We start from the raw sequence: 27,513 nt of genomic DNA on the forward strand, positions 1-27,513 counted from the left end.
TAACACACTCCCACCATGATATCTGCCTTGTTGGCCTTCCTCCCGATTCTTACCCATAAACACTCAACCCTATCGTCACCATCATTAAGCTCTAGACAATCAAAACACTCCCTAACGTACAGGGCTACCCCACTGTCTCTCCTTCCCTGCCTGTCCCTTCTGAAGAGTTTATAGCCATCCATTGCAGCACTCCAGTTGTGTGAGTCATCCCACCATGTTTCCGTGATGGCAACTATATCATAGTTTTCCTGCTGCACAATGGCTTCCAGCTCCTCCTGTTTGTTGCCTGTGCTGCGTGCATTGGTGTAGATGCACGTCAGTTGGGCTATTGATCCCACCACCTTTTTGGGGGGAGAAGCCCTAATTCCTACATGACCATTCTCAGGCACTTCCGTGGTTTCTAACACATCCATAACCCTTGCGTCTTTGCTGCCATGTGGATCTCCATCCCCTACCTCCACTGAGACGTCATACCAAAGGACCTCGCTAGCACACCATCCCTCAAACATTGGCGTGCCACCCCCAGGTTCATCTCTAGCGAGCCTGTTTTTCTCCCTTTCCCCCTTCAAATCTAGTTTAAAGCTCTTTCAATGAGCCCTGCTAACTCCTGTGCAAAGATCCTTTTCTTCCTTTGAGACAGGTGTACCCCATCTGTTGCCAGCAGGCCTGGTGTCGTGTAGACTGACCCATGATCAAAAAACCCAAAATTCTGCTGGTGACACCAGGATCGGAGCCAGGTATTGATCTGTTGGCTCTTCCTGTTTCTTCCCTCATCATTCCCTGCAACTGGAAGGATAGAAGAGAACACTACTTGTGCTCCTGATCCCTTAACCAGTTGTCCCAAGGCCCCGAAGTCTCTCTTGATTGCCCTTGGACTTCTTGTTGCAACTTCATTGCTGCCTACCTGAAAAATCAATAATGGATAGTAATCTGAGGGCCGTACCAGGGTAGGAAGCTTTCTCTTCACATCTTTTACCCGGGCCTCAGGGAGGCAGCAGACTTCCCTAAGAAGTGGGTCCGTTCTGCTTATTGGGCCTTCTGTTCCCTTCAGAAGGGAGTCTCCTATGACATTGACCCATCTTTTTGTCTTTATGGAAGCGGTTTTGACACAGGGCATAGGCCGACTTGGCCTTGGCAACCCCTCCAAGCTAGATGAACCATTGTCCTCATTGTTCAGTTTGGCTTGCAGAGCCTCATACCCATTATGCAAGGGCACCTGGGAAGGTGGGGTAGTCACAGAGGAGACACACCTGCTGCGCCGGGCAGGAACTTGTCACCGTTGCCCCCTATCCCTTAAGTCACTGTGTTCAGCCAGGCGGAGAGAGGACAGGGAGTCCTCCATCTCACGCGTCCTGTCTGCCTGCTGGGCCTGTCTCCGGGAAGGTAGGGTGCGATTCCAGTACTCTCTCTCTCTCTCGCTCTCCCTGACACTCCTCAGCCCACTCCCCTCCTCCCCGAGCTCTGTCACTAAGTGGAGGAGCTCCTCTCCTTGGGTGCACCTTCCACAGGTGTGCTCACTGCTGCCCTCCGGTGCTGGTGTAAGAGCAGGGCTCACCCTGCAGCGGGACACCTGGCTGGCAGCGTGTTCCCACCGCAGCTCTGCCTGGGCAGCTGCGTCAGTCGTGGCAGGCGCAGAGCTTAGAGAAGCCATGGCTTTCTGCTGGGTAGATGCCATCGCTCCCTGGTTGAGCTGGCAGGGCTTCAGTGCCCTTCCTGCACGCCCTTCTGTGCAAACTGCGCGAACTGCCGCGCCACGCCCTTGCTGCCGCACCACGGCCTGTTTGCCCGCCCTGCTGGCGGCGCTCCTGGTCGCCAGCGCTCTCCAAGGGCTTCTTTTATGCATGTGTGGGGCTTGGCTGCCATTGCTCCTGGCCCCGCCCAGGTCCCGTCAGCCGCTGTGGCGGGAGCTGCGGGCTCCTGGCGGCTCTCTCGGCTCCCCCTCAGGTTCCCCCAGTTCGGGAAACCCCCCTGTGCACCGTGCTAGGGCGCTCCGCTGCGGATCCTGCCGGCACCGGAGCTGCTCTCCTCGGCAACTGAGTGATAACTCTGGTCTTAAAATATGGCTGCAAATACGTACAGAATAACCACTAGTCTCAGCACCGGCATAGAGCATTTCTAGTTTCAAAACAGCATATTTTGCATGCGATTGCTCCAGTTTTTAATGGGCCAAATTTAACTGTCATCTTTATATGCCAATTATTCTAGTCTTTGGCCTATCATGGTTTATACAAATTTGACTGAATTGAAAAGAAAGCATACCTGGATATCTTCATCAGTTGATGCATTAAATTTGTCTCTTGGTTGTGGAATGTGAGTAAACATGCTTTTGAAACTGCAATACCTTTGGGTAGAAAATGGGATTGTGAAGAAATTAAAAATACTGGTAATATAATTTACACAAACATTTTGTGCTGTACCTTAAGGATATTTTTTACTTTCAAGATTGAATAGCTATTGCTCTACAAATGACTAAGTGAGAAGGAAGATGTTTTGAGTGTAGACTGGTGGGTAACTATCTTATCATTTGGGTAACTAAAATTTATTTTGTGACGAGAGTCACAGTAAATACTTTATTAAACAATGACTTTCAATAAATCATATGACATAAGTTTCTTCCACCACTAAGTGAGAAGTTTTATCAAAATAATGACACGTTCATTTGTCCTCATTCCCTCTTGTCTGGTTCTGTATGAAGCCAATGGCTTCAAAGCAATGTGGATGTTAAATGCTTAAAAATAAGGACAGAAATGTTTTTGCAGGATCTAGTGGAATTGATCACTTACTAACTTTAACAGCCTTTCCCCCTTTTTCACCTGTAGTGATTTTGCATGTCGAAGTGGCATCCACAACAATACTGGTAATAATACTTTATGACAATAATAATCAAATTATTTAAGTTTTTAGTTAGGAAGGTAGGCAATAGGAGGAATGTGTTTCATAGAAATCATAGAATCATAGAATCATTAAGGTTGGAAAAGACCTCTAAGATCATCGAGTCCAACCGTCAACCCAACACCACCATGCCCACGAAACCATGTCCCGAAGCGCCTCATCTACACGTCTTTTAAATACTTCCAGGGATGGGGACTCAACCACTTCCCTGGGCAGCCTCTTCCAATGTTTAGCCACTCTTTCAGTAAAGAAATAATACTATATCAATAGTTTCTACATCAATAAGGTTGATTTACCTTTTGAAAAGACAATATTGGAGCAGTGTCACTGAGATTGTTCCAAGTGCTATCAGAAATAAAATCACAAAAATAAAGTAATCTTTCCCTTGACCTGAAACATCCAAGAGAGAGAAATATCTTAGCGTGCCAAAAAGCTACCTTTGTGACTGTCAGTAATGAATGCAAATTTCACCCAATTTTTCAAATAATCTGAAGAACTTCAACTTGACTTCTTACAGAACCTTGTCAAAAAGTTCAGGTATGCTTGATGCATTTTAAACCATTTCGAACATTTAAAATGTAGAGAATTAAAAAAAAATCCAGAAAAGGAGAAGGAGAAACAGTGTCACAGAATGAATAATAGAGCAAAAGTTTTGGAACTGTAAAAAGAGTGTTGAGGAAAGGGTGAAAAGGAAGATGTGGAAGGAAGAGGATGATATTCATGGCAAAACCTTAAAGAACTGAAAGGTAGCCTCAGCAGTCTGGACTGAAGACAAGACCGGGTCTATCTCAGCCTGTTCCTGTAGCCCTGGCATCTGAGAAACTGCTGCCTTCACAATCCCAACTAGTCAAAGGCTGGTATCAGCCTCCATTGCCAGAGTACTTAAGCATCCTCTCCACATTAATAATTTCCACCCGGTTCCTTCCGTGCCACTGGGTAAGAATTAAGATTTTATTCGTATCTGTTAGTGTGAGGGAGAAAGGGAGAAAAACATGGTAATACTGAAAAAAAAGCCCTATATTAAAATACTATTTCACAGTCTTACCAAACTCGATGGGTTCACTCCATTCCCCCCACTCTGAGCTTACAAGGCAGTTTTTTCCTCTTGCTCTGATTTTCAGAATGTATTTTTTTTCCTCATTGTAATTTTGGAATTCGTATCTGTTGTTCCTTACCTAAAATCAAAGCAATCAGACTGTGCGTTTCATGCCATAGGCAAATATTAATAACATTTGGTGTTTAATTTCCTGAAACTGATACAGTTTCTATAAAAAACTAATTTGTATGATTTTGTAAGTATGTAGTAGTTAAATATTCTTCTCCCCAAATTTAAAACCGTGATAAATTAGTTCATCCTGCCACTGAATCTTTCTGCGTTTTGAAGTTTAAAGTTGGATTTTGAAGTTTATTGGGTCTTTAATTTAATTTAATTTATTATGCTTTAAGGACACTTTTTTCCCTGTCCTTGTTTATGGATTCTAAAAAAAAAAAAACCAGGGCAGAAAGCTGAAACTGGAGAAGCACCCTGTAAATTCACCTTTCAACCTTTACGGGCATTAATCATGCAAATATTCCCTGGATGGTGTCTGTCGTTGCTAAACAGACTTAATGTTTTTGAGACAATCCAGTAACAGATATGTATCATCTGGCCTCATGATACTTTATGTAAGTCTGGAATCTGCCAAACCTAAGATGCTTCCAGGGCTGAAAGGACCACTCATTTGTCAGGGGAAGACTGACAGTGTGTGTTGGAATCCCAATTAACTTCCACAGGTTTTGAAGATCTCGGCATTCCCTCTGTCTGGCTGTCCTGAACTACAGTGGTATTTTTCCACCAACAGATACAAGAAAGAGAATGATTCCAATTTGTATTGAGCAAAATGTCACATCTGTCTTAATCAAAATCTATTCCTGTGATAAATGGAAAGTATGAAGTTTTGTGAAATTCATGGAAAATTTTGCCTAGTGTAAGCTACCCCATCCAAAAGGGATATATTAAGAAGTCTCCACATAAAGATACCACAGGAACATACCTTCCTGAATTCTTATTGCTATATTGGTACAAAAACTATAGTTCTAGAAGTAACTATATTCTATGTAATGGCATTTATACACTTAAGTGGGCAAAAGCACAAATTTGTATAGGAAAAGAATACTTACTTTTACAGGAGAATCCTTTTTCTCTTCTTTGGGCTCATTCTGCAAACCAATGACAAATCTTCATTTTTATTATTTTCTTGTCAAATAATCAAATGTTTCTACCTCTTTTGTTCTCATTTTCTTTCTTATAGAGATCATAAGTAATTTTAAACTGAAAAATAAATTGGATATTCTGCTCCAGTAATGTCCCAGAATATAGCACTTTATTCAGAGTTTTGGCTTCTTTCATTTCATTTTAGAAAAGGAAGGAAACATGAATTATTTATCAGTGGTTGTGAGAAGCTGTATTTGCCTCTAAGGGCATATTTATACTGTGCATTCCCATCCAGCAGAAGTATATTCAAATTATGCAAGCAATCAAATCATCCTCCAAACACAGCGGACCTGGAAGCTGTGACTTCACAATAGTTTGATAACATGGGGTAGAAAATTGATGTAAACAGCAAATTTACACTCTTTCCAGTCGAAGTCTCTGTTAGGAATCTGAGTGATCCATACTCAGGGGCTTTCCCCACAGTACTGTGAAGAGCTACTTACATATCCCATACAATCAAAATTTAATTAACTAGAATCAAACATTGACCTGGATCAAAGGACCTGAAAAATTTGAAAAAACGATAGGTTCAAAAATGAGTGAACAAAATCAGCAGCAGTGATTTTAGCAAGGATCCCAGAAAACGTTGGAAAGCTGAGGTCCTGGAAACATCTATCACGTGTAATGTCTGAAGGATAGCTGGCATTATGGAAAAGCCAGAAAGATGTTATTGGAAGGAATGTCTCATTTCAGAAAATACACCTGCCATGTATGTTGCATTATAAAGTAGACTAGTATTTCCCCATTACTCATTGTCAGCTGAGCTCTTTCAATTCAGGACATGATGAAAGTCATCAGCCTTTGCTGTGAACAGGGAGGGTGCAACTGAGTTGCCTAAACTTAGATGTATAGTGCCATTTTAGCTGCTACGGGGTATCCTGCCTTGCCTCTGATGGCCCCTCCCAAAAGGTGTAAGTTATATCTGCCATCTCCATGTAGGTACCTCTGGTACCTCCAGTACCTATAGCACGTTAAGGGGCATGCGGCACCTACTGCTCAGCTGCATGGAGCCCTGGATGTGCATTGACTGTTATGGGATATCTGTGCTCCTTTGCAGACACCTACATTAAGGTGTCTCAGTCTGTGAGATGAATTTCACACCTACGTGTAGGAATCTACTGAACCCCACCCATTCTGGCTGCAGCACGGGAAAGAAGAGGTAACGTGTATTTCTTTAAAAGAAACATTTTGATAATATTGCTTTAGTCATATGTTGTAACCTATGTGTTTATGTAAAATATTCTAAGTATTTCACACAAGATCTTACCGTCAAATTATACCAGCCAGCTGGAAAGCTACGTGTACTGCAATTGCTCCTTGAAATAGCTCCCAAGGTAGATACTGTTAATGCATGCAAGATACAAAATCCAGACAATCCAAACAGCATGCAAGCTGCAGGCCTTGTTTTGAATGGATTAATGAGTTTTAATGCTATATTGCTTTATTGCAGTTGTATATTTATGTTTAACCCTTAGATGATCTTTCCTGTAATGGTCTTGTGTTGCAAATGCCTGAGGAATTGCCACTACGGTAAGCTTCTGAGCTGTGGCTGGGAAATGGGGTAGGTAGGGAGCCCTAATTTGTCATGGCACAGATGTTATCCACGTGTGGAAATCACGTAATGGTGAAACAGGTATCCCAGGGATGGGGAGGAAGAATGCTATTTCTTGCCTCCTTGTCAAACTCATGGGCTCAAAGAATTTTCCTGCCCTTTGTCCTTAGGGGTGTTAAAATCAGGTCCTTTAGGCACTGAGATTTGTGGAGCAGGATTTGGTACCTCAGCCTCTCTTCTCCATCATACTTGGTGGAAACCAGACATAACTCAGCTATGGTAAAGTGACACGCTCTGTGTTGTCCTGCACTTTTCCTGTGGTCACTATGGTAAATTGGTAGTGCTCTGCCTATAGTGTAGGAGGAATCCCAGCTCACTTTTGGTACATACATGTTTACATCTGAGATAGCCATCTTAGGTTTCTCTCTTATAGCCAGCGGAAAGAAAGACGGACTTTAAGGACATGATTTGTCTGTTACCTACCTTGGAAGGAGATGGGTAACACCACATCTGACTGCAGAGAGAGTAGAGGGTAACTCACTGAAAAGCAAACGCATCCATTGTGGACGTCTACCCTGGGCCTGTGTGAACTTTCCCCTGAGTTGCTGGTATCTAATTTTTCAGAAGAGTGGTTTCTATTTCAGCACTGGTTTCAAAACGGAGGTTTGGGCAGACACTGTGTAGACAGGTGGGGGTCAGGTTGGCTCAGTCAGGCTCCAGGGGAAGGATGGTGTCTGAGGGAAGGCTGCCAAGGGGCAACAGATGGTGGGAGAGGTGGTGGAGGAGAGGTGTGGAGGTTGAGGGGGGCAAAACAGTCCCACGTGTTGAAATTGAGGGTCAGCTGTGAGCTTTCCAGAATCTGCAAAATGCCGTCAGGGTGGCTGAAGCCAAGGTGCCCTGGGAAGCAGGGCGAGCATTGAGGGGTCCTGGCCTGGGCTGGAGGCTGTCGCCCAGGCAGCGCCCTCATTGCAGATCACAGGCTGCCATCACATGGTCATCTCCTGTGAGACGTGCTCATGCAGGAGAGCATCTCAGGTGCTCTCCCAGTCTGGCTCTCTCCAACCCTCATAGCATTTCTCTGCTCTCCTCTGCTTTTCTGCTTTGCACCTCTCGGTAGTTTGAAATAAGGTCATGAGCAGTGGGATGTGAGACCAGCAGGGCTGGAGCAGGAGGACACCACAGCTTATGAGAGAGAAGTTAATAAATGAAGGAAACAGAAGTTTGCACATTACAGATATGCATGTATGTAGGTATGGTGCCAAATACAAACCAAGAAATTTTTTTTACCTTTTTTTGTATGCTAATTTCATACTCAAAACAGTTTACGTTTTCCACATGACTTGTAAGGGGTGGTTGCCATGTAATTATGCAACCCGCCGGATCTCTAGTGCAATTGACAGTGACATTTAATGGAGGAGTGAGTATTTCTGGAAAGAAATGAAATAATTAATGTAGACATGGTCAGTAATCAGCTACAACTCATGTGTCATAGCAAAATACGTGTGAAGTTGAGGCAACTGATGTACAGCTGTGTGCTACTGTTGTTAACAAATGTTATCTGGTAAACAGGAGTAAAATACAGTAGCAAAACTCAGGAATATAGCACTTCAGTTGTTGGACATCTGAAGTAACTAAAGTTCGTGTAAGAAAAGTATCAAGAATTTTGTGTAATTCAGTAGTACAATCAGCACAGTGCCATTTTCTTCTACATCTAACTTTCACACTGACAATGCAAGTCTCCATAAGAAAAAAGATGGAGGTTTTTGTGCATGCGGTAGTATTCTGTTGGAATACCAAGTCAGCAGAATCTGAGTGCCTACAACACAGTTGACTAGGTGTTCCTTAAGTGTCTAACCGCTGTAGTCAGCGGAGACCTCATGAGTAGTGCCCATGATGTCTGCAAAGCTGTTTGGCGTACCGTGGAGCAGGCGTGCTCAGCTGAATAGCTCTGGGCTTTACAGCCTGTATCGGCTGCAGGCAGGAGTCAGTCTCACACTGTGCATTTCAGACCACATAGGACACCCAGGAGGACCCTGGTCTCTCACAAGTCCTGGGCCACATCTGCAAGCCTTGTGGATGCCTCAAGCGTCTGAGGGTGTCTCAAATGGCACTAGAGGCCTGTTTTTAGGCAACTGAATCCTGTCCCAGATCTCTATCGGAGCTTAAACACCTAGCTCACACATAGGTACCCACATATTTAACAAATGCAGTCTTAGTTTGCAAGTTGAACCCTCCCTCTGGTTTCAGGACATGTAGCTCTTGTGGCTCTCAGAGAGGTGTGGAATTAAGGGATGGCAAAATGAGCCCATCAGAAGGGTGGCCTTGAAAGTCTAACCATTGTGTTTCATTCCATGGATATGTTCACACCACTTCTCTGAGCCATTATTTCAGGCTGCCTCTGCCTTTGGTTGTTTTAGTTAATTTTTGGAACTATATTCTGTCAGCTCTCAGGAGCGAAGTCTGTCCTGCAGTGCAGGATCCCGTGATGGCTACAGACTTTGTTTTATTCTTTTTTCGTCTTCAGAGAAAAATTCCCCATTTCCTTATTTTATAAAACAGTAATAAAATAAAAATGTTCACTTACCAATTTTATACAGTTGAATGTACTCATCATAGAACTGGATCAGGGAGTCTTTGCTAGACCCGTTCACCAGGAAGTAAGCTTTTTCAATCTCTATCTTCACATTTTGGAATCTACATCCCGTGTTTCTGCCATTTTCATCTTTAATGTAAAGCTCACATTCCATTGCATCATCATATCTGTATATAGCAAGGTATTTTAGTTAAACGTGGGCAGTGTGATGTGTTGAATGAGACTTCAGACTTCCCTAGATTCAAGCAGACCTACTTACCTCGAGTTCTTCCAGTAGAGAAAATATTGGGTATCTCCTGGAGCATCCCTGCCTGCCCGCCAAGTGCAGTTCATGAAGGAAACGTTATAAATCATGCAGGAGAAGTTTTCAATGGCCGACCCATTCATGCCTGCAAACACAAGGATATCCGTGATGAGGAAAAATTGTGTGACTGCTCCGAGCTGGAGGATCTTGGCACACGCTTAGATATGTGAGACACCTGCAACTCCAGCTGGTTATTGCTTGGGTTAGGCATTACAACTGAGAGAAAGCTGTACTCTCACCCTATTTTGACTGCCTCTGAACTGTGAAACCTGGGAGTGAGTAGAGCATTCACACAGGTAAAGGCAGGCACATTGCCTTTTAACACCATCCTTGGTGCTACAGAAAGAAGTATTTCTCCTTTTAAAATTAATGCTCCGGAATTCATTCCTGAAGTGCTTACACACAGCATTTAAAAAGCTGGGACTTTTAAAAGTAAGGTGGGGCCCTCTGATCAAATAGCCTCCTAGCTAGAGCTTTCCACCTTGATGTGGGTGACAGAGACTTGATCTCTTCCTTTTCTGGAGCACACTGAAGTGGGAACCTTATTTTTTTGGAAGCTCCCTCGTGGCTGGGCTGTGCAGGCATGCTCAGCCTCCTTCTCTCTTCTCCTTCAGCCAATTTTCTGCTTCTTTCTGTGGTGTGCCCCAACTTCAGCGGAAGGGTGGAGGCTTCCTCTGCTGCTGCCTCCAGCCCCCTCCAGCGCCCGGTATTGAGGGCACCCTTGTGGAAGCAGGGGGGAATCCCCTGGGGAACCTGCATGCTTGGAGGCTAGGGCTAGCTGGGGAGGAACACCAAAAGCAAGAGGTTAAAACCAGACACACCCCCAGAGGCAGTGTGTCCTGGCTTGTATTTTGAGGGTCACCGTGAGAGTGTTTCCACTGTCAAGTCTCCAGGAAAAGATGAGTAGGGAGTACTTTCTCTGCACAGCTATGAGCAAACTGCTAATCTCATCACCTCTGTCAAGTCTGAAATACCCCAGTTGCAGGAGCACTGGTGACTGGGCAATTTTAGTGGAGAACTCTGAGTTCAGAAGGAAGGGGAAAACGGGCCGTAAAAACTTCAGGTTTGGAATTATGAACCTAGGATCTGCCTAAATCCCACTTTGATTAACTCCCACATGGGGCAGCCTCAGAATATCTTTGTAAACAGTTGCCTCGGCTCAGTGGGTGCACAGCAGCTGAGAGAACCCACATATATGTGTGTGTGTGTGCGTGCACATGCATGCCAGGGCCAGATTAGGAGATTGCTACATTCGGTTTGCCCCTAGCTGCTTATCACCGGCATTTCCTTTCCTCTCCTCCTCCCTTTTTATGGGTTTCACTGACCCCCAGACTGTGCCTTTAGCTAGCTCTGTGGTCTGGCTCCCGACAAACTCACCAACAGCCCAGCAGTAAAGCATTTAATAAAGAAATGGGAGCTAACATCTTTATTTGTAACAGCCAGAACAGTTATTTGAATCCACCCTTAAACCACTGTAATTTAGTGGCATTTTGGAGCCCGAGTATGAAAGAGAATAATGCAATTACTTATACATTTGTAGTAATGCAACTCTTGCAGAATTGTGGAAACATTCATTACAGAGCAAAAAACTTTAGCAGATCTGCAAAAAATCATTTTTCATAGAAAATAAAGCAGTTACCTACTGTGTAAGGAATTGTTTTCTAAGGCAATGTTTCCCTTTAAAAGACTGCAAATGAAGAAAACCTTACCCAGATCATAGACATTACCTGCAGGGATAAAGGTGCAGGTTTTTGAGATGTTTGTGTTTGGCACGTCAATGCTAAAGAATACCCCTTTGTGCAGAGGCGTGTACAGTTCCACTGGAAACCTGCATAGTGGACTATTCACCTGAAAAAGAACATGTTGATGTTTTATTTCTCTGTTTTTCCTCTGCTGGTGTTAGGTGATGCTGGCTATGGAAGTGCAACTCAGAAACTCAATTCTTAGGGCCAAAATCTTCTGTGTATATGTATGTGTTTTAGGTTCAAGAGCTAACTCTCTCCTTTACCATTTGAGGGTGATGTAGAATGGAGCTGAGTGATCAAAAGCATAACTACACAAAAAGCTTTGCAGCTCAGGAGTTGGATGCTACGCTAGTGTGCAACTATTAGAGAAGGCTAATTGTACCCCAGTGGCTTAACAGAAGATGGTTAATAAATGGAGGAACCACAACGGAATTTAATCAAAGGATTAAGCAAGATAGAAGTCCTTGTCTGACCTCCCCATGGGTCAGAAAGGTGTCTATGGCATTATAAAATCATAGAATCATAGAATAGTTTGGGTTGGAAGGGACCTCTAAAGGTCATCTAGTCCAACCCCCCTGCCGTGGGCAGGGACATCTTCAACTAGATCAGGTTGATCAGAGCCCCGTCCAACCTGACCTGGAATGTTTCCAGGGATGGGGCATCCACCACCTCTCTGGGCAGCCTGTTCCAGTGTTCCACCACCCTCACCGTAAAGAATTTCTTCCTTACATCTAGTCTCAATCTACCCCCCTTTAGTTTAAAGCCATTCTCCCTTGTCCTGTCGCAACAGGCCCTGCTAAAAAGTTTGCCCCCATCTTTTTTATAAGCCCCCTATAAGTACTGATACTTATAATCTTCAACAAAGATGTGATGTGTTTTTGTAATATGTATTTCTAATTAAGGCATCTGCTTTGCTAGGCTAAATAAGCCATCTCTATCTCTCTTTCTGTCAAGCTTCCTACTTCTCTTTGCATAATGTGGGCTTATAACATAACCTGTGCTACAGTCATGATCCAATTTACTGGGAAATAAATGAAGAACTTGAGACAATGAAAATCCACAGCAGTGTTTGGAGAATTCATTTTTTATTTGAAGGGTCTCTTGCTCTGTCTAGGTTCTCTAGGAGTCTCACTTAGTCTCACAGACCCTTTTTTCAGCAGCTGCATCCCTATTCATGATTCAGCATAGGTACACTTCAGGCTGTTGCCTCCTTTCCACTTTGGTGTCAGAACTTCAGTTCTGTGGTATGCACAAGGATGCTCCTCCTGCAGCAAATGCACCCTGGCATTGGTGATGGCTTTCCACAGCCCCTGACAGATCAAGCTGTAGACTGCAAACAATCACTGATCAGATTTTACCTGCAACTGATTCATTTTTTCAAAGTAAATGAAATTAATAAAAGGAAAAGAAAAAGGTGCAATTATTGATCTCAACAAATAACAAGTTTACCTCTTTCTCTATACTTTCCATGTCGCTGTCCATGATGGTACATTTGTACTTAGAGAAATTCTTGCTGCTGTCCCAGGACAGTTCCATTTTTCTCCAATTCATTTTCACGTTCGTAATAGGTGATTCTTGTGCTTCTGCTGAAAGTGTTACAGAATAAGTTCAGTAAGGATATGCTATTGTTTTTGTTGATCGCAGAGAATAGTATCTGTCAGGCTTAAGATGGCAATTGCCAGATTAATTGCAAATATCTCTGATAAATGAAGAATTAAACCCTGTTTCTCAGATTATATCTGCAAAACATACTTACACCCCATACACTGGATGTCAGCATGCAAGGGATGAAATAGCATCATACACCACCAAATCATGCAAATGAGTCCAAGAGTGTCAAACATCTTTTCTTCTCTGGAAAGAGACAATGAAGCCTTCAGGAAAAAAAAAGAAAAGGAAAAAAAAAGTGATGCCCAAGTGTACTTTGGTTTCTGCAAAGCTTCATTTTTTTTCATGGGAAGAGTCAAAGATGCTGTCTAATTCATCCCTAGAAAATATTCTTTAGAAAAGCAGAGCAGAGGCTGTGCTTCAGGACTTCTGTCAGGCACCTCTGCTTTGGAAAAACTGAGTAGGCTCGCTATTGTCTATTACAACACAGCAGTTTGAGACAGAGAGGCCACAAGCCCTCGTTATGATACATACACTCACTGTATTCGGTGCAGAGACCATGACTTAGGATTGCTGTTGCCCCACATATCTATCCTAACCATACCATCAGAAAGTCAGGTTTTCTTGCTTTCTGATCCTGTGAACATCACGGCATATTTTCCTATGCAGTGCTCCAGCTTCTGCTGCAAAGTGAGCATTTAGTCTGGCTTTCAACCATTTGTTGAAGGCACCTTTCGGGAAGTGGATGGTTTGGCTTTTGGTTGTGTCGGGGTGTGGATGACTCACTTCTCCGTGAGTGCTCTGTTAAAGGCAGCGTCACCACCAGGCATGTTCAGAGCCTGTATCTGCCCCTGCCAGCATGTCTTAGAAGTGCATGAAAAACGTCCTTGTGATTTGAACTAAGCAAAGCAGGAAGGTCTCAATCTCCGCCAGGTTTTAGCAGGAATTAAATGCTGACCTGTTTACCTTTTTTTGACTAAGGCAAATCTACAGTCTTGCTTGAAAGGCTTTTGGGGCTGATTTCAAGATTTCATGTAGTAAGGCCTTAATAGCCCTTAAAATAATGTTTAGATCAATGCCCTGAATCACGTCTCATTCTTTTCCTGGAGGCAAAGATCAAAGCTGACTGCAGACAGACCATTGGTTTTGTATATGTTATCTATCAATTTCAGCGCTATTTTCTATCATCTTTTCTTCTTTTCTTTTCTGACGACACATCAGCTAAGAACAGCTTTCTGTGCAGAAAAGTACCTTAGGAGCTGGAATTTTGATGGGCCTTTCCAAAGGCCATTTAGCACTGGGTACCCCTGGATTCAGCTGCTTTTCCATTGTCCTGAATATCCCCAATAGTAGCCTTTATCATAAACTTGACACTTCTGTCAGTTCCTGACTAACCTGAATGATTTTTTCAGTCTCTCACTTCTCACCTCTTTTCACAGAAAACTGAATATACTAAAGAATCCCAGTTGTTAGGTGTAATTTACTGTATATCACTATTAAATAAGATCCTTTTTTTTATGCTTTCTTTGTTATTATTTGTTTTGGGTCCAGAAATTGTTGACTCTTACTGTGGGCATTATTAAACTTTGAGGATGTTTGCTCTGTAATCAAAATATGATGCTAGCTCATACAATATGTCCACAATAATTTTAAACTAATATAACTACAGTGATGCACAATTGAACTTGGGCTATAAAATACACTTCAGAGGAGAGGAAAAAATGCTGAACCTGCTTAGATCTATTTTAGAGAATGCGACTCTCAAGTCTTCATGTACGGTTCATTTGAACAAAGATTTACATAATTACAAACAGTGTACACCTTCAGTCTTGGTATTCTGGTCCTCTGCACCTACAACTTTCTTTCTGTATGTTGTCAACATTTTCTAGAACCTACTTCTGTCTTTGTGTGTTTTTCAGTCCAATGTCCTGAAATGAGATAGTGTATGCTAATGATCCTTTTCAACAAGGAATGCTACAAAAGATGAGATATTTTTCAGTGTTTCTTTCCTTCCATTATGTCTTGATAATGAAACAGAACTATTAGCATAACTGTGGATATCCTGTGTGGGATGAATTTTGATATTAAGACATCTAAAAGTATCTACAAGTCAGTATTCACATAAGCACAAGTTGTTTAAGCTCCCATTATAGTCAATGGAGATCTGTTTGAATTCCATTCACTGCTTCTGGTACACATAAATAGTTTCTCACCACTTGTTTTAAAGCCTTTGACTATTGCTGTATAGCAGTCTTATTAACCTTTTTAGTATCTTCCTATTTTTTATATATTTGATTTTCTGTTTCCCTCTGCTGTGTTTATTTGATTTGGAAGTCTTTTTCCTAAAGGCATTTTTTTAAGCAGCAACCAAATCTTACACCTGGTTGGGTTTCTTTTGCCCACTTTTTTCTTTTCTTGTCTCTCACAGAGTGTGTGAGTATTGTCTCTGGTGAAGCAGTGCACAGACCATGTGTAGGAGGCTCTGCCTCCCCTTCCAGGCTGTGTGAGTGTAGGAGAGGGTTGGCACTGTTGCCTGGTTCAAGAAGGTAGATCATGGTTGTGCTTTCATGTGTTGTCCTTCTCTAGCTTAAGGAACACTTGGTTCTGGCTGGGCTGGAGTTAACTTTCCCCAGAGCAGCCCACGTAGTGCTGTGCTTTGTATCTGTAGCTAGAACGGTGTTGATAACACACCAACGTTTTGGCTATTGCTGAGCAGTGCTCGCACAGCATCAAGGCTGTCACCAATCTCTCACCCAAAGGCCAGTAGGCTGGGGGTGGGCATAGCCAGGGCAGCTGACCCAAACTGACAAAAGGGATGTTCCAGACCATATGAGGTCATGCTCAGCAATGAAAGCTGAATGCAATAAAAGCTAGGACGTCAAGAGAACTTTGAGACATGCAGAATGATTACAGACGCCAGCCACGGGAGCGGCTTGCTGCCTGGCTGTTCCAATGCTGGCATAGCGGGCCAACAGTCAGGAGTCAGAAGATAAGGAAGCCCAACAGCTGGGCTCCCTCTGTAGGGACTGGGGAATTGACAGAGGAATTGGAAAAGAGGCAACAATCCACAATCTCTGGAGGTGGCTCCTGTCAAGCGTGATGGTAAGATATCTGTTCAAGGGAGATCTTGTGAATTACCAAGGGAAGTGGACTACCACTGAGGAAGGCATCCAGTACCTGAGAGAATTAGCAGTGCTGGAAGTCATCTACAGTGACCTGGACGACAACCAGGTCTCCAAAGATCTTAATGACGTCCTGTGTATGTGGACCACGTGGAGAAGGTGGTCCAAAATGCACCAGCATGATATTCCAACAGCTCGGAGACGATATATTGCCCAGATTTGGATACATCAGCTGTGGAGATAGCATCTTCCTGGTTTCAAAATATTGAAGAAAAATCTCTCTCCCTCTTCATTCCCATGGGCCAGCGCCAGGGCTGTCAGGGACGCCCCATGGAGTCAATTCCCTCTGGCCCTGGTCAGAGGGAAAGGGAGCCCCAGGTGCATGCCACGTGGCACTTTCTGGTTCTTCCTGCTTGATCAGGGGGAGTACATGAGGAAGTGGGATGGTGAGCCCACTTTTAAACTGGAAGCCAGTGTACAGGAACTGAGGGGGAAGGCGGCTGCTAAGAAGGGGCCACCCAAGAAGTCTGTCAGCTTAGTTGCTGTTGAGATGGAAGAAGGCGGTCAGCAATCCTCCAGACACAGAAGGACTGAAATTGCTTCCCTTGATTCTGGTGAAGGGACTTCTGGTCTGGCACTGTAAGGGTCAGACAGTGAATACTCCAACCAGTAATAGAGTGTCCCTACCTTTGGCCAGGAGGAGGAAAGGGATGAACTGGGTTTACTGGACTGTGTGGATTCGATGGCCTGGCATATCAGATCCACAGAAGTATGAGGCTTTGGTAGACACCAGCGTACAGTATACCCTGGTGCCATCAGGATATAAGGGCACAGAAGCCATCTGGATTTCTGGAGTGACAGGGGTATCCCAGCAGTTGTCTGTACTGGAGGCTGAGGTGAGCTTAGCAGGGTCAAGTGGCAAAAGCACCCTACTGTTACTAGCCCGGAGGCCCTGTGTATCCTTGCCCTCAGGAGAGGGTACTTCAAGGACCCAAAAGGGTACAGAAGGGCTTTTGGTGTCACCACTGTGAATACAGAGAAGATTAAAGTGCTGTCTACCTTACATGGCTTCTTGGGCGATCCCTCCGTTGTGGGCTTGCTGCAGGTTGAAGAACAGCATGTGCCAATTGCTACCATGATGGTGCACTGGTGGCAATATAGCATCAACTGAGACTCTCTGGTTCGCATCTATGAGCTGATTCATCAATTGGAGAGCCAAGGAGTGATCAGCAAGACTCACTCACCTTTTAATAGACCCATATGGCCAGTGCAAAGTGATGGAGGGTAGAGGTTAACAATGGCCTATTATGGCCTGAACGAAGTCATGCCACCACTGAGTGCTGCCATACCAGACATGTTGGAACTCCAATATGAACTGGAGTTAAAGGCAGCCAAGTGGTATGCTACAACTGATATTGCCAATGCGTTTTTCACAATTCCTTTGGCAGCAAAGTGCAGGCCACAGTTTGCTTTCACATGGAGGGTTGTCCAATACACCTGGAATCAACTGCCCCAGGAGCGGAAGCACAGTCCTACCGTTTGTCGTGGACTAATCCAAACTGCACTGGAACAGGGTGATGCCCCTGAACATCTACAATACACCAACAACATCACTATGTGGGGCAACAAAGCGGAAGAAGTGTTTGAGAAGGGATAAAGAATAATTCAGATCCTTCTGAAAGCTGGTTTTGCCATAAAAAGAAGCAAGGTCAAAGGACCTGCACAAGAGATCCAGTTCTTGAGAGTAAAATGGCAGGATGAACACTGTCACATCCCTGTGGATGTGATGAACAAGATAACAGCTATGTCCCCACCAGCTAACAAGAAAGAAACACAAGCTTTCCTAGGCCTTGTGGGATTCTGGAGAATGCATATTCCAGGTTATAATCAGTTTGTGAGCCCTCTCTATCGAGTGACCCGAAAGAAGAACTATTTTGAGTAGGGCTCTTAGCATCAGCAAGCCTTTGAGCAGATCAAACAGGAGATAGCTTGCGTGGTAGCTGTTGGGCCAGTCTGGACAGGACCAGCTGTGCAAAATGTGCTCTACACTGCAGCTGGGGAGCATGGCATCGCTTGGAGCCTCTGGCAGAAAACACCAGGTGAAACTCGATGTTGACTTCTAAGGTTTTGGAGCTGGGGGAATCGAGGATTGGAAGCCCACTACACCCTGACTGAAAAAGAGATACTAGCAGCATATGAGGGGGGTTGAGCAGCTTCAGAAGTTGTTGGTATAGAAGCACAGCTCCTCTTGGCACCACGATTGCATGTACTACAGTGGATGTTTAACAGAAACATCCCTCGGATGAATGGAGTTAAATCCAGTTGGCGGCCAGTCACGAGCGGTGTTCCCCAGGGCTCAGTTTTGGGGCCGGTCTTGTTCAATATCTTTATCGATGATCTGGATGAGGGGATTGAGTGCTCCCTCAGTAAGTTTGCAGACAACACCAAGTTGGGCGGGAGCGTTGGTCTGCTGGAGGGTAGGAAGGCTCTGCAGAGGGACCTGGACAGGCTGGATCGATGGGCCAAGGCCAACGGTATGAGTTTCAACAAGGCCAAGTACCGGGTCATGCACTTCGGCTACAACAACCCCATGCAGCGCTACAGGCTTGGGGAAGAGTGGCTGGAAAGCTGCCTGTCGGAAAAGGACCTGGGGGTGCTGGCTGACAGCCGGCTGAACATGAGCCGGCAGTGTGCCCAGGTGGCCAAGAAGACCAATGGCATCCTGGCCTGTATCAGAAATAGTGTGGCCAGCAGGACTAGGGAAGTGATCGTGGCCTTGTACTCGGCCCTGGTGAGGCCGCACCTTGAATACTGTGTTCAGTTTTGGGCCCCTCACTACAAGAAGGACGTTGAGGTGCTGGAGCGTGTCCAGAGAAGGGCAACGAGGCTGGTGAGGGGTCTGGAGAACAAGTCTTCTGAGGAGCGGCTGAGGGAACTGGGGTTGTTTAGCCTGGAGAAAAGGAGGCTGAGGGGAGACCTCATCACGCACTACAACTACCTGACAGGAGGTTGTAGCGAGGTGGGTGTTGGTCTCTTCTCCCAAGTAACTAGGGATAGGACGAGAGGAAATGGCCTCAAGTTGCACCAGGGGAGGTTTAGATTGGACGTGAGGAAAAATTTCTTTACTGAAAGAGTGGTTAAACATTGGAAGAGGCTGCCCAGGGAAGTGGTTGAGTCCCCATCCCTGGAGGTATTTAAAAGACGTGTAGATGAGGCACTTAGGGACATGGTTTAGTGGGCATGGTGGTGTTGGGTTGATGGTTGGACTCGATGATCTTAGAGGTCTTTTCCAACCTCAATGATTCTATGATTCTATGATTCTCTACACATCACGCAACTGATGCAACATGGAGTAAGTGGCTAGCATTGATCACGCAGTGGACTCAAATGGAGAACTCCAACCACCCAGGAATCCTGGAAGAGATCACAGACTGGCCAGAAGGCAGAGATTTTGGAGCATTGCCTGAGGAGGCGACTCATGCCCAAGTTATCAGAAGCTGAAAGGCATTATGCTCTGTTTACTGATGGATCCTATCGTGTTGTAGGAAACCATCGGAAGTGGAAAGGTGCTGTTTGGAGTCCCGCACAACAAGTCATTGAAGGAGAAGGTGAGTCAAGTCAGTCTGCAGAATTGAAAGCCATCCAACTGGCCCTAGAGATTGCTGAACAAGAAAAGTGGCCAGTATGCTATCTATACTGACTCATGGATGGTGGCAAATGCCCTATGGGGGTGGCTACAGTAGTGGAAACAGACCAATTGGCAGCGCAGAGGTAAACCCATCTGGGCTGTTGCATTGTGGCAAGACATCGCTGCCCCGGTAGAAAATGTCACTCTAAAGGTACATCATGTAGACACTCATATGCCCAAGAACCACACCACTAAGAACATCGAAACAATGAACAGGTAGGCAAGGCTGCCAAAATTGAAGTAGCTTAGGTGGATGTGGACTGGGAGCATAGTGGTGAGCCCATGTAGCTCAATGGGCCCATGAAACGTAGGGGCTTCTAGGGAGAGATGCAACATACAGATGGGCTTGTGATCAAGGGGTAGACCTGACCATGGTGGCCATCATACAGGTCACCCATGAATGTGAAAAATTTGCCACAATCAAGTGAGCCATGTGAGTAAAGTCTCCCTGGAATAGAGGGTAGTGGCTGGGTTTTTGATATGTCGAGGCCTGGCAAATTGACTATGTTGGACCACTGCCACGAACCCGCCAAGGGTGAGGTCCACCACCTCACCATGGTGGAAGCAACTACCAGGTGGCTAAAAACATACCTGTAAACCATGCCACTGCCCAAAACACCATCTTGGGCCTTGAAAGGCAAGTTTTATGGCAACATGGTACCCCAGAAAGAATTGAGTCAGACAATGGGACTCATTTCCAAAATAACCTCATAGACTCCTTGGCCGAGAAACACAGCATTGATTGGGTATATTGCATCTCCTATCACCCACAAGCGTCCGGAAAAATTGGGCAATATAATGGGCTGTTAAAGACTATGCTGAAAACATTGGGCACTGGGGCATGGAAGCACTGGGATTTAAATTTAGCAGAAGCCACCAGAGGATCTGCTAACTGTCCTGGTCCTGCCCAAACAAAGCCCCTGCATACTGTGGGAGAAGATAAGGTCCCCGTAGTGCACATAGGGAAGTTGCTGGGGAAGGCAGTGTGTGTACTTCCTCCTTAGGAAAAGGTAAGCCCATTCATGAGATTGTCTTTTCTCAAGGACCTGTGTGTACTTGGTGGGTAACGCGGAAGGATGGGAAGATCCAGTGTGTGCCTCAAGCAGATTTAATCTTGGGGAAACATAATCCATGATGTGAATTGTATGCTGTAGGAAGTAATGTAGCAGGAACTACCTGAAATGACAAAGAGTGAGCTTCTCAAGCTACCAGTGAGTGCATTGATCACCCAAACCAAGCTGGTGTTGGCACCCAACAATCAAACGTGTTGCTTCCCCTGTCCTGAGTGACGACCTTGACAGATGGGCCAAAGTCATAGCCTGTTCTTACGGACATTTTGGGGAGCGACAGAGGCCCATGGAATGGGGAAATAATATCTAGCTATTTGTTAAGTGACAGGGGATATTAATTAATGAGAATGTATAAACCTGTATGTTGGATATAAAGGTGCTTTGAGTATGTAGTATAAGTTGTAAGTGTTGGTACGAGGGGATTTCAGGAATGAGAAGCAGATACAATGGGATGGTCAGAAGACATGTAAATGTATCAAAGTGTGTGAGACCTGAGCTTGACACAAATGGTATGGAATAAGGGGTAGAGATTGCATTGGGTCCGGCTGGGATGGAGTTAACTTTCCCCAGAGCAGCTCATATAGTGCTGTGCTTTGTATCTGTAGGTAGGACAGTGTTGATACACCAATGTTTTGGCTGTTGCCGTGCAGTGCTCGTGCAGCGCTCGTGCAGCATCAAGGCTGTCTCTCCCACCCCACCCCACCCACCCCACAAAGTCTGGGGGCGGGCAAGAGGCCGGGAGGGGACACAACTGGGACAGCTGACCCAAACTGACCAAAGGGATATTCCATACCATATGACGTCATGCTCAGCAATAAAAGCTGAGAGAAAGGAGGAGGGGGTGGGAGGAGGCATTTGTTCTTAAGGCATTTGTCTTCCATAGCAACTGCTGTGCGTACTGAGGCCCTCCTTCCCAGGGAGTGGCTGGATATCGCCTGCTGATGGGAAGTACAGAATAAAGAAGAGGGGGAGTGAGAGAGCGGCTTGGTGGGCACCTGGCAGCCAGCCAAGGTCAAATCACCACAGTATTTTTTTCCTTTTTGCTATCACAAATGGTTCTCCATTTTTCAAACTAGATTAACTCCCTCTGTTCTTAGAGGTTTACATCCCTCACCCCAGAACAGTCTACTTCAAATTTTTGCTTCTTGCAGTGTCAGAAACTGAGGAGTCAGATGTTACAGATCACTGTAGGAAATTTAAATTACTAAGGAAGTGTGAGTACCTGCAAAGGGTGACTCCACATTCATTCATGTGGAGTGGAGGTCTGAGCAGAGCTAGTCAAACACTGGCATCAGCTCTTGTCAAGCATATCTGTATCTTAGGTACCATTTTCCTTTTCTTAGAGGAAGTTAAAACTCTTTGGAAGAAACTTGTGTATTCCCACCATTTGTTTTTCTGTTTTGTTTTTTTTTTTTTTTACATGAAAAAGCAATACTAGTTATTGGGTTTGTTTGTTTGTTTGTTTTAGTATTTCCTAGTAGTGTAACTTCCTAGTAGAAATTTTCTTGATTGCAGGTATTTCTAAGGTTAATTCTAAGACTGTGAGGTAAATTCTTACAAACTCGGGAAAAAGAGAAACATGGTAATATTTTGTTGCTTGTCTGTCCTTCTATATTAATTTTTATGGTCATTTCAGAGTGCTGATTCCAGACTGACTCCATCTGTGGTGAAAGCAAAAACCCAGCCAGACCCTCCAAGCAAGCTGGAGTGTTGAATATTTCCAGGAGGGACCTTACATTTCATGGAAATTGGCTTGATGTGATCTGTGTATCATGGTCTCCAGGAAACAAGCCAGGACAGGACACCATGTTGGGGTTGCAACAGAGGCAGACTCTTCACTGTAGCCTGATTCTTCTCTGCTTATCTCTTGCAGCATCAATCTTTTCTTTGTAAATCATCATGCTACAGTAAGGATGTGGCCACAGCTGCTGGGAACTGATACTGAAGAATCTTAAGTACAAACAGTATGGAGGACTGGCTGTGAAATGCTGTGTGAGATATTGGTCTCAAGAGTTATTTCCACTTTCCCATGCTCTCAGTGATCTCTCCAGTAATGCACATAGGAACCTCGAGACCTCTTGTCCTTCTAGTCTGCCCCTTTTCATATAACCATATTTTTCTCCATTTTGTGCCATCTGTTCAGTCACTCTTAACGTTTTCTCCTCCCTTTCCTCATCCTACGTTCCTTTTTAGGCATTTATCTTCTTATTCTCTAGCAACCGTCTGCTCACCTTTTCTTTATAGTCTTTGCTTCATTCTTCTTGTCATCTCCCTCTGTCTGCTCTCATGACTGCTCTGCTTTCAAAATCTCCATCAGGTTTTCCTACACATGACAGCAGCCCCATGCTGCAAGAACTCTCCATGTTTTCTCATGGAAATGCTTGTCTGGAGCACTGCCAGAGGAGTCATCTGCAGCCCTGCCTGCTTAGAGGAGAGCTTGCTTGGCACCATTGCCTCCAGGCTCTGGACGTGTCATTGGGCTTGCAGTGGGAATAGCAGGGCCTGTAAGTCTTTCCTCATAAGAAATGACCATTTCCATTGACCAAAGCACTAAGAGGGTTTGCTTCTCAAAGGATTTGTGTTTCACAGTTGACTGACTTTTAAAACAAATTACACAAGAAAGGATTGGTGTTGAGTTGTGCCTATGTTCTCTCTATTGCCCCAGCTGAAGGTGCCAACGCATAGCCAGGTCCCCTGGCTTTTCTCTGGCCTGCAGGCAGGACAAAAGATATAGGAGCTGTGGGGGGCCCTAAGCCATTTGCCTGACCCATCCACACCTTCTGCCCAGTGGCCAAACAAATGGCTCCAGCACCACATCTGTAGGAGCTTTGTGTCTCCAGGACATCCACCCTCTCCCAGACTGGTCTTTTGCAGACAGGTGTGGTAAAACTCCCTCTGCTCTGAACAGACCTCAGTATTGAAGGTGTCGGAAGGAACACATACTTATGTCAAACTGGTTGGGCATGTTATTTGGAGGATCAGACCAGAAGAAACATATATATTCTCATGTAAGTGGTATTTCATTAATATAAGAGATAATATAGAATCTATTAGTATGAAAATCCCCATCCTTAACTCTATGATTGTTTCTGCTTTGCTTCTTTCCTTTTTCTCTCCTGGCCAGCCTCGTAAGTGTCTTGACCTCTCAGTGTGTGTCTACTCTGATACGTAGGGGAGGGCCTCAGAGAGGACTCAAGCACCTGGTTTCCACACTCCTCAATTCTTAGCTCACTCCACAGTGCTCTCCAATACAGATTTGCTATAAACCTAATCTATCCACCTAAGCTATGTGAATGTGAGCCAGCCAGTGACACTTGGCCTTGGAGCTTTCTTTTATTTAGAGGTATGTGTATAGCCTGTATGTTTAAGTTTTTCACTAGCAAAATCTTATTAAGGAAAACATTGCTAAACTTATTATCTAATGTTATCAGATGTATGATGTGTCTTACTCAGCAGTAGTGATCATATCCCTGCTAAGCTGGATGCTAGCAAACATGAGTCCATTTGGTCTTTTGTAGCAAGGCATGGTCAAACTCAATCTGCTCTAGGACGACCTCAGTATCAATGTGTCAGAAGGAAAACACGGTCACATTTAAAAGCTGTGGTATGCCTATAGCAGTTTTACAGAAAGCATCCATTAACTACTGTCTTAAACACTTTCAATTCTTACCCTCGTAGTCTGTACTATCTATTGTCTTTGCTCTTAGGATGTGAGTGCAGGATGCTACCAGAAAATGTCACCTGAGACCAAGGTTTCTTGGTTCTAATTCCCAGCTTTGCCAGTGACTTTATTTTCTTGAGTGGCTCTGGGAAAGTTACTCCTGCCCATGATACACTTTCAGAAATGAAAATTTGAATTTTACTCATAGGGTGATGTGAGGATAAACTGATGCTTGTATATTGCAGACAAACTGATGGTTGTGCATTGTGGACATATGGAGAGTGCCATACACTTGCTAAGCATACCAGGAGGCATAGAAATAAGAATAAAAACCTTACAATGCATACCAGGCAATGAAATATTCCTCTCAAATTGCTGCCTAAATGCAATTTTCCCAGAATCAGTTCAGTCTTTAGATCAGTATTTTGATTTCTGTAGATGATACAAAACTGGGAGAAGTGGTTGATATACCACTATTTCGCTTCAGAGGGACCTGGACAGACTGGAGAAATGGGCTGACAAGAATCTCATGAAATTCAGCAAAGGGAAGTGCCGAGTCCTGCACCTGGGGAGGAACTACCCCCAGCACCAGCATAGGCTGAGGATAACCTGCTGGAAAGCATCTTTGCAGAGAAAGCCCTGGCGGTCCTGGTGGACAAGAAGCTGACCACGAGCCAGCAGTATGCCCTTGCAGAAAAGAAGGAGAAAGGCATCCTGGGCTGCATTAGGCATAGTGTTGCCAGCAGTTTGAGGGAGGTGAGCGTTCCCCTCTTCTCAGCACTGGTGAAGCCAGACCTGGAGTACTGGGTCCAGTTCTGGGATCCCCAGTACAAGAAAGACATAGAGCTACTGGAGAGAGTCCAGCAAAGAGCCACAAAGATGATTAAGGGCTCTGACATATGAGAAGAGGCTGAAAAAGCTGGGACTGTTCAGCCTGGAGAGATGAAGGCTCAGGGAGATCTTATCCATGTGCATAAATACCCAGCTGTGGGGAGTAAGTAAGATGGAGCCAGACTCAGCTCAGTGGTGCCCGGTGACTGGACAAGAGGCAATGGGCAAAAACTGAAATAATGCAAATTCAGTTTAAACACAAGAAAACACTTTTTACTGTGAGGGTAGTCAACCACTGGAACAGGTTTTCCAGGGAGGTTGTGGAGTCTCCAATGTTGGAGATACTCAAACCTGACTGGACAAAGCGCTGAGAAACCTGCTGCAGCTGACCCTGCTCTGAACAAGGGGTGGGACAGGACAATCTCCAGAAGTGCCTTCCAGCCTCAACCATCCCAAGATTCTGTAATTTACTTTTTTTCAAGAAATAGAAATCTGCATATTTCTAGTTAGATTAATTTATAGAAAGGGTATAGAAAGTAGCATTACTTTCAGTTATTTCAAAATAGATGTCAGATAACAAATGTCAAATAACACAACAGACATCATAGACATTTCATAGTCTTCCTTGAATCTTGCAGAAATCTTTAGGAATTTTATATCTATACAGATTTACATTTTTAATCAAGTAGGCTAAAGCATTACCAAAATTTTGCCTAGACTTTCTTAAGCAGGAAGCTAATCCAGATTTTGTACGTTTGCTAGTATAACTGTACCTAACTTAATCCTTGGCAAACATTTGCATTCTGCACAAAATCTTCCGTGACACAAGAAAATCAATAGACGACATAGAGAGACATACCTCCTCTTGAAAAAACCCTCCTCCTTTATCTTGTTTGATGTCGGATCACAACAGCAAGGACACTTGAACCTGTAGCTGTGGTCATGGAGGCATCAGTAAGTGTTTTGCTCTGCCAGTTAGCTTTTTTTACTGCATGCTGGTATTAGCAGCAAATGTTGCAAGTCAGAAAGTGACTCAGTTTATCATTTCCCTTACTGATTTCAAACTTCCTCAAATTTCCTAATTTGCAGATGCTAATGATTTCACATGAACTGATCACGCAACTAAGTCTTCCTGTTATGTTGGATGAACTAAGTATTAATAGTCACAATATACAAAATACATAAATACTCAGTAGTCATAGTACATTAATATGCTTATAGAAATACCTCTCCTACAAATAAACACATTTTCATAAATAGTATATTCTGGAAATAACAGCAGTGTTGTGTGGCTAATCCATGTTTAAAGTGCTTACAGCACGGCCACTTAATACTGTCAGAACCTGACTGGCTGTATACATCGTTTATGACCTCTGCACCAGCCCAGGTTCTCCTTTAAGGAAGATCAGTCCTTAGCATGCATTTGCAAACAGCCAAGAAAATTGTCTTGCATATTTGTAGGCAAAGAAGTGGCAAGGAAAATATCAGATGCAAATTTCTGAACTTTCTCACTGCCCAATTTTGGGTTGGTTTTGTTTGGTTCGTCTTAAGGTACAGTGTCATGGGTTAGGTGCAAAAGTGTCTGAATATTCAAATTAAAAGAAAATATCCAAAGCGTTTGCTGAATTCAATAAAATCAAGTTTGCAAAAGACTTTGCAGTCATATAAATATGGGAGTCTAAGCCACAATGTTTGCCTTAACTTCCAGCAACTTCAGATGTGACTCTGGGTCATGCTGAGTGTTAGCCACTTCCCAGTTTGTTTTACATGATATCTGGCATGCAGATAAGTAATCTTCATGTGATAGATTCTTTTTGTTTCTTGCTGTTCTCAAAAGCTTGTAGCAAGAGTGATTTGAATTAGCCCCTACCTTCCACTCCCAACACAGGCACAACAGCAGGAAGATGAAGAATTCCCCAGGCTTCTTAGGAGTGAAGCAAGAACCTTGGTAGCTAGTCTGTTAGAGGAAGAACTATTCTTAACCCTGCTTTCCTTGAACCAAAACCTTTTTTATTTTATTTTTTTTTGCTTGTGTATGTTGACAGATCCACCAACAGCAAATTACTTCACAGACATTTCAAATTTTAAATGTCTTTGCTTTTCCATCCACACCGTTTAGTCTTGCCCACCTTTACCCAGTGATTCCCATCAGAAGGGCATGTCAATAATATTTTCCATTTTAAAACCTTGAGG

The 27,513-nt window shown here is 44.2% G+C and overlaps 1 protein-coding gene across 1 annotated transcript in view; it reads right to left on the reverse strand.

Moving 5' to 3' along the window:
• The window catches only part of LOC143170321 (granulocyte-macrophage colony-stimulating factor receptor subunit alpha-like), a 32,005-nt gene extending 5,735 nt beyond the window's left edge, over nucleotides 1-26,270 (reverse strand). Inside the window, exons 1-11 of the mRNA XM_076358505.1 lie at nucleotides 26,180-26,270; nucleotides 13,097-13,214; nucleotides 12,790-12,926; nucleotides 11,323-11,443; nucleotides 9,551-9,680; nucleotides 9,283-9,458; nucleotides 7,986-8,125; nucleotides 5,053-5,091; nucleotides 3,938-4,067; nucleotides 3,189-3,282; nucleotides 2,260-2,341 (exon numbers count right to left, since the gene is read on the reverse strand). Of these exons, the coding sequence (XP_076214620.1) occupies nucleotides 2,260-2,341; nucleotides 3,189-3,282; nucleotides 3,938-4,067; nucleotides 5,053-5,091; nucleotides 7,986-8,125; nucleotides 9,283-9,458; nucleotides 9,551-9,680; nucleotides 11,323-11,443; nucleotides 12,790-12,926; nucleotides 13,097-13,184 (1,137 nt within the window). The 5' untranslated portion in view covers nucleotides 13,185-13,214; nucleotides 26,180-26,270. The remainder of the gene's footprint in view (nucleotides 1-2,259; nucleotides 2,342-3,188; nucleotides 3,283-3,937; nucleotides 4,068-5,052; nucleotides 5,092-7,985; nucleotides 8,126-9,282; nucleotides 9,459-9,550; nucleotides 9,681-11,322; nucleotides 11,444-12,789; nucleotides 12,927-13,096; nucleotides 13,215-26,179) is intronic.
• Between the last annotated feature and the right edge of the window lie 1,243 nt (nucleotides 26,271-27,513).

The sequence above is a fragment of the Aptenodytes patagonicus genome, chromosome 1 (assembly GCF_965638725.1).
Source record: "Aptenodytes patagonicus chromosome 1, bAptPat1.pri.cur, whole genome shotgun sequence".
NCBI classification, from domain to species: domain Eukaryota; kingdom Metazoa; phylum Chordata; class Aves; order Sphenisciformes; family Spheniscidae; genus Aptenodytes; species Aptenodytes patagonicus.